The 16,504-nt window shown below is 46.3% G+C and overlaps 1 protein-coding gene and 1 long non-coding RNA gene across 2 annotated transcripts in view; both read left to right on the top strand.

Moving 5' to 3' along the window:
• The window catches only part of LOC128783009 (ubiquitin-conjugating enzyme E2 R2), a 154,592-nt gene that overhangs the window by 101,530 nt on the left and 36,558 nt on the right, over positions 1 to 16,504 (top strand). The window contains exon 2 of the mRNA XM_053933586.1: positions 7,085 to 7,171. Within this exon, the coding sequence (XP_053789561.1) occupies positions 7,085 to 7,171 (87 nt within the window). The remainder of the gene's footprint in view (positions 1 to 7,084; positions 7,172 to 16,504) is intronic.
• Positions 12,034 to 14,368, top strand: LOC128783012 (uncharacterized). The gene is made up of 2 exons (XR_008428954.1): positions 12,034 to 13,593; positions 13,946 to 14,368. It is a non-coding gene; the product is annotated as an uncharacterized LOC128783012 (long non-coding RNA).

Raw genomic sequence — 16,504 nt, 5'->3', positions numbered from 1 at the left:
GGGTGAGCGAGACAGCCTGTGGCCAGCAGAGGAAGGCGGGTTGGTCAGAGGCACCAAAGTTGAAGAAGCGGCTGTGGACTGTGGAATAGAGGAGTCAGTTACAATCTCCGGGGTGGGGAAGGCAGTCATCGGTGACAGAGTAGGGATTGGATCCACGGCCGGTGGGGCAGCAGGTCCTCCCATCGCAGGTGGCAGCATGAAGGGACCAACCGCAGCCTGTGGCACAGTGGGAGGCGGGACTGCAAATTGCAGAGCGGGGAAACTGGTTGCCTCCGGTGTTGCAACGGGCAGTGCGGTCATCGGAGCGGCAGGCACCGTGAAGGGTGGTGCCACAGCCATGAATGGTGGTGTTGAGAAGCCAGTTGCTGGCGGCAGTCCCGCTGTAGACGGCGGGGCGGGGAAGGTGGCCTCCGCCACTGACATGGGGGGCAGCTCATCAGGGGGTGGGGCAGAGAATGACATGGGGGCTCCACCCAAGGCGTGCTGCTGCGTGGCGGAAAGCGGCACAGCAGGTGATGGCACTGCAAAAGATATTAAGTCAGCCGGTCCATATGGCATGCAGGGATGCGAAGGAGGAGGCAGTTGCACCAGATCCGCCAACAAAGACAGGGGCCCTGCAGCCGGTGGGGGGTGTGCCAGTGGCTGGAACAGAGGGTCCACGGCCGGTTCCAGCGGTACAGGGGGGCATGGCCCATACATCTGTGCAGGCTCCATAGCTGATAACGAAGGAGCTGAGAGGGCAGAAGACCCCACTGTGTCGCGGACTGCAGGCGGTGCCAGCCTCGCCCCCATCTGCGACCCGGGGGTGGGGGCACCAGCGGCGGAGGCAATGAAGCCGGCTGCCCAGGAATTGGGAGGTCCCTGGGCTGCTGCAGTGGAAACAAAAAGGGAGTCAGCAAACGCGGCCATACAGCCTGCAGAGCTGAGGGTGGCGGTGACACTGGTCGGGCCGGGGCCAGCTGATACATCCCCTGCGGTGCCAGGAATTCCAGAACTGTTAGTTGTGGTAAGGGCACCCCCGCTGCCACCTGAAGGGCAGAAGAAGCTGCCGGTGCCACGCTTGGGGCAGGGCGTTCCATGGCCAGACGTCCGGTGAAGGATATTTTGGCTTGACATAGTCTCAGGGATGAAGGTATGTCAGCGTGACATAGTGTCTAGGCAATATATAGGTCCTGCAGGGTGCCCTCATGTCTCCCGCAGGCCCACATGGAGCTGGGACAGGGCCAGGCACCGCCCTGCCCGCCTCCTCCCTGATCCCCGAAATGCTGCTGAACACAGAGACAGCATCTTCTCTTTCCGAAACCCCCAGTTCTGACTCGCTCTCCCTCGGGGTTCTGCCTAATAAGGCTTTGGAAATGTGTCTCCAGGTGGTGACCAGTGCGGATGCGATCACATCCCCTCTGACGACCTCCTCCAATAAACAATCGCCTAGCTCTTCCCAAGTCCCTGGGTTGAATGCAGCACTCACATCTACTGGGAACCTGTGATCTCTGGCCCAGGCCAACAGATCGCAGAGCACTTTATCTGAAATTGTGACTCCCATGGGAGGTATGACATTCCTCCACACAGTAAGAACTAGTTGTTTGTCTGTGGAAAGGTGGTTCCTCATTTTTAAGGAAAACCTGTCCCTCAGCAGGAACCCACTCCAAGAGACAGACAGTCTGCTGTGTTGGGAAAAACCGTCCCTTACTCAATTCTCGGCCTCCCGGGGCCGATGCCCGCAATCCTAATGGGACAAGTCTTCACAGGAAGATGCGGAGCAAAGTCAGTGTTACCTCACTCAAGAGGGCAAGAGGCATCCGATAGCAAAGGGCTGCCAGGACCACATATCTCGGGCCGTGTCCCAGCTGTCCTGCGATTCCACAAGGGGTCACCAGATGTCACTGTTGAGTCAGGGTCAGGAACAGGAACAAAAGACTCCAGTCTTCAGAAGGTGAAAAGAAGGTGTTTAATGGAGAATCGCGCATCTTTTATAACCTGACTCGCTAAGCTAAAACTTGATTGGTCTTAGAGTAAAAACCTCTCACACTATTGTGAAGACCACACTGTTATCTTTGTGAATACCCCTTAAATACTTTTTCCCTTGCATCAGCCTGTTGCATAGTCATAGACCCTTACGCATAGCAAACTTTTCCCCAGACTAGTTTACATGTTCCAAGAATTGTTTAGCATATCTCCTCCTTGGATCCACCTTTTTAGAGCATGCTTATTCCTTGGTTGTGGTTTTAGTCAATTCTTATCACCTCCAATTTTTGGGCCTTTGTCCACACTGTCTTCAGATGGTGAGTGATGATAGTTGGCATATCTGTAGCAGGTGTCTTCTTCATATGTTCATTGGATGTTATCCCATCCAAGCAGGCATTTTAACACAAGCATACTTATATTAGCTATTTCACTACTATGTCCAAGCTTAATTAACAACAGAAATAAAAACTATATCTTTATAACAAAGTTATTTTATCACTACACATATAAAATCCATTTTAATATTTGTGAAAAGTCAATATTATAATATGTATCTATAACAATAGGCAAAAATGCCCTAACTTTACTTATTGAGAGGTATGCAAAAAAAAGGCATCCTTCAGATTTATTACTGTAAACCACTGACGACATTCTGTTAACTGGCAAAATGGATATGTTATTCTGATTCACATTCTATCACTAATCTCAATTCCCTGAAATTCTCTATTAGACTCTGGATTCCCCTTCAACTTCTAATTTTAAAGGATATTGTTTCTGCCTTACCGGTTTTGATCCAGGTTTTAGGGTAACCTAACATGCAGGGGATTCTAACCTAACATGGACACGTGATTCTACAAGAGGGTTACTTATATACAGTCACTACATGCATAGTACAATTTTCCTATTATCATAAATCCCACCCCATGTTCCCAGAGATTGAGTCCTTTGTTTTGTCTATCACTACATGCTTCGGCCAGATGTCTTCCTCTTATCTCCCAACTGTCCTTGCTGGAAGCAGCTTTCAAAGGCCTTTTTCCTCTGCTAAATGTGTCACAGACACAGTAAAAATCAAATTAAACCTTTTGTATCATGTTGAGTATCATCAGAGGAGTTTATTCTTTTTCTAGGTACTATAAGCATGATAGTTATAAACTGGGGAAGGGGGGAACAGGTTGATGACTGTCATCTCTACACACTGAGTGTGTTCAGTGGTGTCAAAGAGCTATGGTGAGCAGGCAGCTAAAATCAGGACACCAAAACAAGATTTCTTCAGTTTAAGCTCAGCTAGAGGAGTTAAACATAAAGTAAATGCAGTAATGGTTGGGTACTTGTAGGTGGGGGACTGACTTTACTCCTCCAAAATTAGTTTGTCTCACTGTAACTGACCTAACAACAAGCTGCCCTAAAACTCTGACACTTTCTAGTATCTAGAACCCTGGCTGAATTAAGCTCAGATTGCTGATTTACCTTACATCAGTGAAACTGTGGGATGTAAATGGTTCTGTGAGCTACTGCTTTATTTAAAAAAAAAAAAATATTGCCTAATTTGATCTTTTTGTCTCAACATAAAATTGGGCTTTTTAGTGAAAAAACTGATCTGTAATCATGGCTGCTGCTGCATCTTTTTTTTTTTTTGTTTGCCTAGAAGCTATACCTGTGTAGAAGACACAGGTTCTGCCAAGAAAACTTACAGTTAGCTCAACCCTGAGTTTTGTTGTCTCTTGCATTTTTAATCTCAGTCCTTGGGTTGTTTTTATTACATGTTGTATCCTGTGAAACTGCATGTAAGCACAGGAATGGGCTTTCCTGGGAAAACCTCAGTGGTCCGGGGGAGTCTGCAGCTTATACAACGCAAACACTTGAGCTGAAATGAATGTGTTCTGCCCTGGGTAAATCTTTGCTCTGCTCCCATTGTAGGGTGGCATGTAGAGCTAGGCATGTCCTTGCTGCCATATCCATAGACACTCTCTTCTGTGGTGGTTTGGTGACAAGAGGCATTCGTTTGCTGCTCTTGAGGCCATGCCATTTGTGTAACTGACCTTGAACTGTGGGCTAGGATTGTTTATACAGATCATAAATCTTTTGGTTGTGAGGGTGCTGTGGCAAATGACTGAGGCAAGGAGTCAGTGGTGCTGTAACATACTCACATAGAGTCAGTATCATGAGCAGGCATGTACAGACTGTAAAGCCACATGAGATTCTGAATTTGTTTCATAAAGGTGAACAGAAAAACCTTTTCCTGCATATCTGGCACTCTGGCCTCATAAAATTTGGGTTGCAAGGCAAAAGCATATGCCAGTCTAAGTAAAACAGTAGCCAGGTTATCAATGGCTCTAACCCAATCTGTTTGCCTGCTCCTGTTTCTCGGAATAAAAATTCCCATAGCTTGTCCTGTTGAACAAGGTCAGCACCCTGCATCCAAGTTGCATGGTTAGGTGCTTAAATGGAAGAGGGTGATCCAGGATTCTGCTCTCATTGTATGTGACCTGCTTTTGGGGTCTCTTTTTGTGTTCTCAGTTGATTGTGAGCCTAGCTGTGGTGCAGGTGACAGGAGCTGCTTCTCTGGAGATGGCACATTAGACTGATGGGACTTTCTTGGTGGGTTGAGCAGTGCCAAGGGAAGGATCTGTGCTCCACAGTGCAGAAAGTGGTCTGCGAATCTTCTTTTGAGGGGAGCATTTTTGGCATTAACCAGTCCAGATTCAGCTTGTTTTCCTACTGGCTGGCTCTTCTGACTGCTGTGAATGACAGGACAACACAAGGAAGTTAATATTCAGTGCTGGGACCTCTGCAGCCTTCCCACAACTGACTTGGCTCTGAGAGTCTTGCCCCACATCTGCCTACTAACCTGAGAGGCACTGGAAGGTAATTTTGCTGTCATTGCCCATTAATATTTGGTTCATCAAGTTATGCTGATTTATTAAACAAACAGATGGTATTTAGACTTGGAAAATGCTTTTGGTGGCAAGAAATGTAGTATTAGGAACACAAGTAGATGGACCAGTGTCCCGGTTTGAGACAAATTTAGGATGAAACATCCCGAAATGGTGTCTCCTCTGAAGAAGACAGATTTTGGCAACCCCTTCTCCGCATAAGGTTCAGAAAAAATCCCCCTGGAGAAAGTGGAAAAAAGAACTGTTTATTTAACAAGCAGGGTGTTCACAGGCATTAATAGAATGAATAATGTGAAATAATAAAACCTCTATCTGCTCTGAAGAGATAGTAAATTCAGAGTCCTTCTGTGGGTGTGGCTTGGCTCCCCGGTGCTGGGCTGCAGTGCTCCGGCCAGTGCGGTGTGGGAGGGGGCGATGGTGTTCCAGACTGGAGAAAAGCTGAACAGTTCCAGAAGAAGAAGAAGCCACAGTCCCAGGAAAACATTTTTGCTTTAGCTACTAGAAAAACTAGATAAAAGCAAAGAGGAACTCTCCACCTCTCTTCCCTGCTGCAGGGCTGAGAGCTGGAAGAAAAGCCCAGGCCCTTATCTCTGTTTTTAAACACAAGCAGCAAAAGGAATTTCCACCACTTCCCCCCTTCTCTCTTCGAGCTCGCTTAAAGACACAGGACTTATAGCTGCCATAAAGCAGACAGTAGGGGATACAATACAGCATAATAAAGTCACCCTAGGACAACCAGTTTAACTCGCACAAGAAAGGTAAAAAAACCCCAACCCTTTAGATCTCAGTTGAACAGGTATTCAATAATTTTTAAATTTTTTTCCCACACAGAAAGAGTAATTAAAAATCTTTACACTGGCAAATGTAGAACAGGTCTTTGCTGCAATGTCCACCAAGAGTCTTCTTGGTGCTTCCCTGCTAGCTCTGACACAGCGGCTGCAGGGGACACCCTTCCGTGCTCAGGAGTGCGGAAGAGTGGCTAAAGGTTATGAGCCCTTTCCACGGAAGGCACTGTCGGCGATGATGAGGGAACCGGGAGGAGACAATCCAGGTTGTATAAATCCAAGGTTTATTGGGAGCTCCGGGGAGCTCCTGGCCTCAGAGGATACAACGCTGGAAAGCCCCCGAGGAGACCGGAGCAGCCCCTTTTCTTAGGGGGTGGAAACAAGGGAGGGGTTTGGCTATCCACCAACAGTGGGATAGAAGGGAGTGGGACATGAAGTAATTGACAAGCAGGAAAACATATTGGGGAGCTGAGGAGGGGGAACCCCTGGCCCTTGGCAATCACTCGACGCCCTTCGTGGAAGCTTCTAGAGAGAGGGGCTGGAGAGCTGAGTGACAGACAAGGTGCCAGGGAGGGGATATGGGGATTGACAAGGAAATTTCTAGGGATTTGGAAGGAGTGGGGATGGGACTGACATTTGGGGAAGGGGAGACAACTTGGGATGAAACCATAAACGAGGGTAAAACAGGGACAAACCAAATAACACAATACAACAGGTCTTAATTGAGATACACAAGACAGATGATGGACCTTGGACCTGGTTAGCATGAAATTTGATAACAGGATGCCTTGGCAAGAACAAACAGCTTTCAGGATTGCAAGAAGATTAGATCAGACTGGTTTACCGGAAAAAGAAAATTACATCAACTTCTGCAAGCAAGAAATGTTTAAAAAGCTTGTTTGTTTATGTGATGATTAACCCAATCATTGTTGTGAAACATTGTTAGTCTTCCTAGAATGAGTATATAAGCAGTTGTACTTCACAATAAATTCAGATTCTTTGACCGTCTCACAGAGTCCCTGCCTTTCTCCAATCGCCAATAGTCTTTCCACCTTAGCAATTTTTTTTTATCCTGCAAGTGTTTTGAACCTAGCAAGAACGCAATTATATCTTGAGCTCTAGATTTTCAAATCTAGTTTATTCTGTTGAACAACAGTTGTTGGATAGTACTTCTTGAATTAGGACTTGGTAAATGCCTTATGGATTTTCTGAGTGTTACCAGCCCAAGTAAGGCCTGGTGTTTAGATTTTTCTTGTTCAGTTAGTATTTTCCTCATAAGAAATTGTGCAGAGTTATACTGTGGGTCCACATGGGCACTGATATATAAAACAAGCTATTTAATGGACTTAATGGATTTTTTTTCCATGGTTTCACTGCAATGGTTGCTTGTTGATCTCTTTGTTCTGTTTCATAATTAAAATATTTTGCTTTGTTTTCCAGGCTCACATTAAATTTCCTATTGACTATCCATATTCACCACCTACCTTCAGATTCCTGACCAAAATGTGGCACCCCAACATTTATGAGGTAAAGTGGTTTTTAAGCTAATAATTTTTTTCTCCGGTATGTGAAAAGGATTCCTATGTCCTTAAATTTCTGGAAGTATTGAAGGTACTGAACATCTCTAGCCATAACTAAAGTGGTTAGCTCTTTGTGTTTAAATGTCAGCTTCATGGTTGCAGAGTTAAATCTAAATGTTGTAGGAAATGCTGTTTCTGTAGGCAGGGATGGAGCCTTTGTCATACCTGCAAGTGCAGCAAGCAGCCCCAGTTGAAGCATCATGTCATGGGCATTGGCAGTTTTAGGGTATTCTTGGATTCCCTAAACTGGTGTGTGGAGTCTTGCTGTACTGGGATACTTAGACAACAAGTTGTTTGTACACATTTCAAGTACATTTTTAATTTGAGTATATGCTACAAAATTGTGTAATGAGACAAGCAATGTTGGGGAAAAGTCTCCTGCAGCAGTCAGCCTATGATAAAGGGGTTTGGACTTGGGGTGCTCCAACTGCAGAAAGAACCAGAGCTGGAGTCCAGCTTCAGGAGTCATACACAGACTTGTCATCCTATGACCAGAGTGAACAGATACCGTTTGACTTAGTGTCTGCTAATCAATTTGAAGAGGCCCTTAGTTCAGTGCATGTGGTGTTCAGAGTGTAACAGTGGGCTATCAAGTCCATGACTGGATCATGGTACAACTACATAGCAGGTTCAGAAGGAGAATGATTTATATAAAAGTTTTTAAGAAAGAAGCACTCCCTAGCTTGAAAACCTTTTCTTAATTATGCTGAGTATGGGCTGTTTGAAGAGATTCAAAGTTGTCAAGGACTGTCTTAGGTTGGAAATGGGGGGGTGTATTCTATTCCCATCTGTTAGAAGTGGGGCAGTTATCTTCTGTTAGCTGGGCAGTTTTCTTTATCTCTTCCACAACCAATCCTCCCTCCCCGGAGATATCTTCTGTTAATGGGCTGTTGAGTGTCACTGCATGACTGATAAAATTTATATCATCCCATTGTGAGAAGCTCCACCCAGAGGGAGGAGCCAAGCATTCCTAGCTGCATATAATCAGAGATTTGGAACAACAGAGACTGCCTTTTCCCACTGGATTCCCAGAGGAGCAGCTGTCTTCTCCACTGGATTCCCAGAGGAAAACCAGGCCCATCTATACCACCACCAGACCTTCAGAGGAAACCTACACCCTTCTACAGGATCACTGCTTCAACAGAACCACATCTGTCACTCCAGGAGGACTGTAGCCACCATTCCAATCAGACTGCTACCAACACCCTGACCAACAGGGTGTCAGGTCGTATTCTGACTCCGTCAGTGTTTTGTTTTCTGTTTTTTGTACTATTGCATTTGTATTTTTTTTTAATTTTCCTAGTAAAGAACTGTTATTCCTTCTCTCATATCTTTGCCTGAGAGCCCCTTAATTTCAAAATTATAATAATTTGGAGGGAGGGGGGTTTAAATTTTCCATTTCCAGGAAGGCTCCTGCCTTCCTTAGCAGACACCAGTGTTTTCAAAACCAAGACAGATTTTGGTGCCCAATGTAAGGCTCGAGGGCATTGATAGAAAAAAGGGCAAAAAAAGTAATAGCAGTTCTTGAGTAACATAATTTTTGTGTGCTGGATATAGAAACCTCAATAGGTGTCAGCATGTGGTCTAGCTTACCCTGGTTCAGGTGGCACGTGGTCATGGCTGTATTTCTCCCATTTGCAGGCCCTTATCTAGACATGGGGCCTATAAGTAAGCCTACTGTGGCTATTATCCAGTTTGCTTTATGGTTTAATAATGTGATGAATTCATGTATTTTTAACTTCCTCTGGAAGGCAGGCACATGGATTCAGAGCTATCACACACAAACTGTATGTTTTTGGGGTTACTTTAATAATGGTACCTGCTGTGAGGAAATGACACCGGGGGAAATTTTCTCCTAATCCTTCAACCAGCTCTTTGGGTCTGCCCCACTAGTTTTCCAAGGGTTCAGATCCTGTCGAAATGCTAATCATATCATACAGTGGTTGATGTTGCTGATATGCCTGTTAAGTCTGTTCTGTTTAGCATTCAGAGATAAGGGAAGATTGACCTGGATAACCACCCTGACATGTACCCCAGAGGACAGGGATGATGCCACAGAACCTGACACAGCACCAGAGACTAGGGATGCTGCTGCCCCAGAGCCTGACCCTGCCCCACAACCCACCTCAGAAATGAACCACCCAGATTGGGTGGGAGTTCTGGTGAAGGACTACATTTCCCTAGCTGGTGAGAAACCCTCGCCCTGCCTCAATGAGGGAGAGCCTAATGGTGCAGCAATGGAACCCACAGATGTTACAACCGTCCAGGTTCCAGCTGAACCGCAAAGGCAGTCACAGCCAGCAGCAGTGGCCCCTGTGGAAACAAGGAGGTCTAAGATGAAATCAGAGCGCCCAGATAAGGATAAGAATTAATGGCCCTCACAACCCACAGGGGAGCCAGAGGTTGCGATCATCACCAAGTCCCAGACGTACGAAAGGCTCCATACTCAGCACAAAGACATTGTACGATGGGGACATGAGGCTTATACAACCTGGTTATTCCAGGTCTGGGACCTTATGGGTACAGGCATGCAACTGGATGGTGGTGAGGCAAGGAATTTGGGACCCTTGACCCTGGACTCAGGTATGAATCAGATTTTTGTAAGGGAGCCAGGGTCCCTTTCCCTCTGGGAGTGGCTTTTAATGAGTCTCAGAGGGAGGTTGGTCCACAGGGAGAGAATGCAGGAGCACCACCATAGAATGAGCTGGAAAACCCTTGAGGAAGGGATTCAACAGCTGAGAGAAGTGGCAGTATTGGAGGTACTCTTTGGGAGGGGTGGACAACATGATAATGACCCCGACAAGGTCAGGTGCACAGGGCAAATGTTGTGGAGTCTGGCAAATCTAGGGCCATCTCAATACACCACCTTCATTGCAATGATTAATGCTGATACCAACCGAGAAACAGTGTGTTCTGTTGCCAACAAGCTTAGAAATTATGAGAGTATGATCAATGGCCCGATGCAGGCTCATGTCTCTGCTGTGATTAAGGACCTCCAAGAGGAGATGAGGAAGATGAGGTAGGAGGTAAGGATGAACAATTCCCATATCGCACCAGTGCAAGTCACAGGCCCCAAAGCCAGAGCCCAACATCCCCCAGCTAGAAGAGAGAGCTGCCTTATGGTTCTTCCTGCGTGACCATGGGGAAGACATGGAAAGGTGGGATGGGAAACCCACTTCTGTCCTGGCAGCACAGGTGCATCAACTCAAGGAGGGAAACACTAACTGAGGGAGTTCCACTAAAGTGAAGGTAGCCTCAACCTCCCATGACCGAGCTGCTGGGTATGATCTGTCAGATCCCCTTGAAGGAACCTTTAGTATGTATGCCCAGGAAAGAAATTATAACCAGGGCTAGAGGCGCGCCGCCTCTAACCAGGAAGAGGCACAGGAAAACTGGATCTTTCGGATGGTGGGGATCTGATGGCCTGGCAAATCAGAGCCACAAAAATATGAAGCATTAGTTGATACTGGTGTGCCGTGCACCCTAATGCCATCGGGACATGTGGGGGCAGAACCTGTTTCCATTGCCAGGGTGACGGGGGATCACAGCAATTGACCCTGTTGGAAGCCAAGGTGGGCCTGACTGGATAGGAGTGGCAGAAACATCCTATTGTGACTGGCCCAGAGGCCCCATGCATTTTGGGCATAGACTTCCTCCAGAACAGCTTTTACAAAGACCCAAAGGGACTCAGGTGAGCTTTTGGAAGAGCTACTGTAGAGGCAGAGAACATTAAGCAGTTGAACACCTTGCCTGGACTATCAGAAAACCCATCTGCAGTAGGACTCCTGAAGGTGGAAGAGCAACAAGTACCAATTGCCACCTCGACAGTGCACTGCCGGCAGTATCGGATGAATCAAGATGCTGTGATCCCTATCCACAAAATATTCCATGAACTGGAGAGCCAAGGGATGGTCAGCAAAACCTATTCACCCTTCAACAGTCCCATTTGGCCTGTGCACAAGTCTGACAGACAATGGAGATTGCCTGTGGACTATTGTGGCTTGAATTAAATGACTCCATCGTTGAGCGCTGCTGTGCCGGACATGTTAGAGCTACAGTACGAGCTAGAGTCCAAGGCAGCAAAGTGGTACGGCCACTACTGACATTGCATTTTTCTCCATTCCTCTGGCAACAGAATACAGGCCTCAGTTTGCTTTCACCTGGAAGGGGCGTGCAGTATACCTGGAGTCGACTGCCCCAGGGGTGGAAGCACAGTCCCACCATCTGCCATGGACTGATCCAGGCTGCACTGGAAAATGGTGAAGCTCCAGAACACCGGCAGTATATCAATTATATAATTGTGTGGGGGAACACGGCAATGGAAGTATTTGAGAAAGGAGAGAGGATCATCCAGATTCTGCTAGAAGCTGGCTTTGCCATCAAGAAGAGCAAAGTCAAGGGACCTGCCCAAGAGATCCAGTTCCTGGGAGTAAAGTGGCAAGACGGACGGTATCATATTCCCACTGAGGTCATCAACAAGATCACAGTAATGTCTCCATCAACCAACAAGAAGGAAACACTAGCTTTCCTAGGCGCCATAGGTTTTTGGAGAATGCACATTCCCGAGTACAGCCAGATTGTAAGCCCTCTGCCTGGTCACCCACAAAAAGAATGATTTCCACTGGAGCCCTGAACAGCAACAAGCCTTTTCCCAGATCACACAGGAAATCGCTCATGCGGTAGCCCTTGGCTCAGTCAGGACAGGACCAGAGGGTGAAGAATGTGCTCTACTCTGCAGCCAGGAACAATGGTCTGTCCTGGAGCCTTTGGCAGAAAGTACCTGGTGAGACTCGAGGCTGATCACTGGGATTCTGGAGCCGAAATTACAGAGGCTCCGAAGCCAACTACACTCCCACAGAGAAGGAAATCTTGGCCGCCTATGAAGGAGTTCAAGCTGCCTCGGAGGTGATTGGCACGGAAGCACAACTCTTCCTGTCACCCCGACTACTGGTGCTGGGGTGGATGTTTAAAGGAAAGGTTCCCACTACCCACCATGCCACCGACACCACATGGAGCAAATGGATTGCCCTCATCACCCAGCATGCCTGGATTGGAAACCTGACTCGCCCAGGGATTTTGGAGATAATTACAAACTGGCCGGAAGGTGAAAACTTTGGTCTCACTGACAAAGAGGAGCAGGAACAAGTGACATGTGCTGAAGAAGCTCCACCATATAACCAACTACCAGCAGAAGAAACACAATACGCTCTTTTCATTGACAGTTCCTGTCACATCATAGGGATGACCCAGAAGTGGAAAGCAGCCATATGAATCCCCACATGACAGGTTGTACAAGCTACCGAAGGAGAAGTTGGATCAAGCCAATTTGCTGACCTCAAGGCCATTCAGCTGGCCCTGGACATTGCTGAAAGAGAGGAGTGGCCAAAGCTCTACCTTTATACCAATTCATGGATGGTAGCCAATGCTCTGTGGAGCTGGCTGGAAAGGTGGAAAAAGGCCAACTGGCAGCATAGAGGAAAGCCAATCTGGGCTGCTGATAAGTGGAAAGACTAACAGGGTAGAGAAGCTACCTGTGAAAGTCTGTCATGTAGATGCCCATGTTCCTGAGACTCAGGCTAATGAGGAGCACCGAAACAACGAGCAGGTAGATCAGACAGCAAAAATAGAGGTGTCAGAGATAGACTTAGATTGGCAGCATAAGGGGGAGTTGTTCCTAGCTCGATGGGCACATGATGCCTCAGGTCATCAGGGCAGAGATGTCACCTCTAAGTGGGCACGAATCTGAGGGGTGGATGTAACCATGGACAGTATTTCTCAGGTTATCCATGACTGTGAGACATGCTGACATCAAGCAGGCCAAGCTGGTGAAGCCCTTATGGTATGCTGGGCAGTGGTCCAAATATAAGTATGGGGAGACCTGGTAGATTGACTACATCACACTGCCTCAAACCCACCAAGGCAAGTGCTATGTGCTGACCATGGTGGAAGCCACCACAGGATGGTTGAAGACCTACCCTGTGCCTCACGCTACTGCCCAGAACACCATCTTGGGCATGGAAAAGCAAGTCCTGTGGAGACATGGCACTCCTGAGAGAATTGAGTCAGACAATGGGACCCATTTCAAGAACAGCCTTATAAACACCTGGGCCAGAGAACATGGTATTGAATGGATATATCATATCCCCGATCATGCACCAGTTTCCAGGAAAGTTGATGAATGATGCAATGGACTACTTAAGACTACCCTGAAGGCACTTGGTGGGGGAACCATCAGGAATTGGGAATTGAGCTTAGCAAAAGCCACCTGGATGGTCAACACCCAAGGGTCCATCAATCGCGCTGGTCCTGCCTAGTCTGAACCCTTGCACACAGTGGATGGAGATAAAGTCCCTGGGGTACACATGAAAGGTATTTTAAGAAAGACTGGATTAATCCCACCTCAGGCAAAGACAAACCCATCCATGGGATTGTCTTTGTTCAAGGACCTGGTTACACTTAGTGAGTAATGCAGGAGGATGGAGAAACCTGTTGTGTACCACAGGGATACCTAATTTTAATTGAGAACTGTGTGTAAGGTTTCATTGTGTAGAGTTTATTGATTTCGGTATGATGCAGATGGTAATAGAATAAGGGGTGGATAATGTCCTGGGTTGTAAGATATGTGTGTATTCTCTTTGCCATCTGTTAGAGGCGTGGCAGTTATCTTCTGTTAATTGGGCAGTTTACTTTATCTCTTCCACAACCAATCCTCTCTCCCCAGAGATATCTTCTGTTAATGGGCCATTGAATGTCACTGCATGACTGATAAAAATTATATCATCCCACCATGAGATGCTCTGCCCAGAGGGAGGAGCCAAGCATTCCTATCTGCATATAGTCAGAGATTTGGAACAACAGAGACAGCTTTTTCCCACTGGATTCCCAGAGGAAGATCAGGCCCATCTACACCACCACCAGACCTTCAGAGGAAAACTACACCCTTCTACAGGATCACTGCTTCAACAGAACCACATCTGTCACTCCAGGAGGACTGCAGCCACCATTCCAATCGGACTGCTACCAACACCCTGACCAACAGGGTGTTAAGTCATATTCTGACTCTGTCAGTGTTTTGTTTTCTGTTTTTTGTACTATTGCATTTGTATTTTTTTTTTAGTTTCCTAGTAAAGAACTGTTATTCCTATTCCCATATTTTTGCCTAAGAGCGCTGTAATTTCAAAATTATAATAATTTGGAGGGAGGCAGTTTACATTTTCCATTTCCAGGAAGGCTCCTGCCTTCCTTAATAGACACCTGTGTTTTCAAACCAAGACAGTGAATGCTGGTATAAGGGTGGCTCTGAGAATTTGTAAGTCATCTCAGAGAGGGCTGCAAGAGGCAGAAAGCCAGTGGGGCCTGGAGAGGCTAACATCTGCTGTCTGGCCCCAGGTCCCATCTGCACTTCCCCCTCATCTGTCACTGAGACCCCATGATCCTCTGGACTTAACTTCAGTGAAGACTGTCAGTTGTGGTAGGTACTGCTATAGCAGTCCTGCAAACTACTCATGTCAGAGTGCTATTGCTGATGAAGAATTGGTTTTACAGGCATCTTAAAATGTTTCTAAATGGTAGGCATTATGGAACTTTAAATCTATATTCAGGTCATAGCACTGTGAGTAGATTGACACAGACTGAGGATTATGTAGCTGTATGGGTTTCATATGCTGCCAAAATATTCTTCCTCTTGCATGCTGGAAGGGATTTTCAGTGAAACCTTCAGAGACCATCTCCTGCTTTTTCACCTGACATTTTGAACAGCTGTGTCCTAGGGAAGCAGTCTAAGCCTGCCCCGCACCATCTGTTCAACATCCTTGTGTCCTGAGAGAAGCACTGTTGTAATACCAGAGCTAGTAGAGTGTGCTAAACCCTTCAATTAAAAAATTCCTGGAACTAACTCAGCTACCAGTGATGTGGTGGGTTGACCTTTGCTGGATGTCAGGTGTCCACCAAGACACTCTATCATTCCCCCTTCTCAGCTGGATAAGGGAGAGAAAATAAGATGGAAAATGACTCATAGGCTGAGATGAGACAGTTTACTAAAGCAAAAGCAAAAGGTTGCACACACACAAACAAAGAGGGGAAAAAAGGATTTTATTCTCTTTCCCATCAGCGAGCAATGTCCAGCTGCTTCCTGGGACGCAGGGCTTTGGCATGTGTAGCGATTGGTCTGGAAGGCATTGTAAAATAATGAATGCCCTCCCGTTCCTCTTCCCTCCCTTATCTTTTATATCTGAGCTGATGTCATATGGTATGGAATTTCCCTTTGGTTAATTTGGTCAGCTGGCCTGGTTGTGTCCCCTGCCAGGATATTGCCCTCCCCCAACCTACTGATGGATGGCAGAATGTTGAATAGACATTGCTGATGCTGTTCCAGCACTGCTCAGCAGTAGCCAAAACATTGGTGTGTTATCAGTACCTTCCAGCTACCAGTGCAAAGCACAGCACTTGGAGGGTTGCTATGGGAAAATGAACTCCAGCTCAGCTAGACCCAATATTATTCCATTCCAATATTATTCCACTGCACCCCTTATTCCATACCATTTGTGTCATACTCATATCTCACATAATTTAATACATTTATATCTTAACTATTCTATTGTATTTAATACTCATTACTGAAATCCCTTCTTACCAACTCTTACAACACAATCTACATTTTAAAACCATCTCTATACCAAACATACAGATTTATGCATTTTCATTTACTACTATCCCCCGTCCTTTCACAGATAGATATTATTTTCCCATTCCATGGGCTTCCTCCACCCCTCCAGATGATCAAAACCAGGCAATTACTTTGTCACCGAAACTGCTGGAAAAACAAACACTACAACATTTTTAGGGTTAGAGAATCAAGGCATTACTTTATTCTGGTCAGGATGTGCAACAGAAATAATTTCACCCACACATAGCCTGGGTTGTGCAGAGAAAATCATTCCATGACACATTAATTTTAAGAGATTTTTCAGATACTTATACAGTCAAAACCCATAGAAATCCATTGGTTCAATGTTCATTGGTCCCAAGTTATGCAGTTCTTAGTATTTGGTTTCCTATTGGCGATCGATCTCTTTGCCTCCAATGGTAATTAGGTCCTCATTCTTATCTCTCTTTTCCCAGATCAGGTGTCTCTGACCATGCCAGGGGTCATGTGTGGAGTTGGTGGTCATTAATAGTCATTGATGGTCGTTGTCTTTTGTGTATCTTCTGTTCTACTCCCAGTCTGTTGAGATGTTAAGCTCATCAGACCTCACCTGGTGGACCAATCCTTTGAAAAGAA

The sequence above is a fragment of the Vidua chalybeata genome (genome assembly GCF_026979565.1).
Source record: "Vidua chalybeata isolate OUT-0048 chromosome W unlocalized genomic scaffold, bVidCha1 merged haplotype SUPER_W_unloc_6, whole genome shotgun sequence".
NCBI classification, from domain to species: domain Eukaryota; kingdom Metazoa; phylum Chordata; class Aves; order Passeriformes; family Viduidae; genus Vidua; species Vidua chalybeata.
This window is presented reverse-complemented; position numbering and strand designations above follow the sequence as displayed.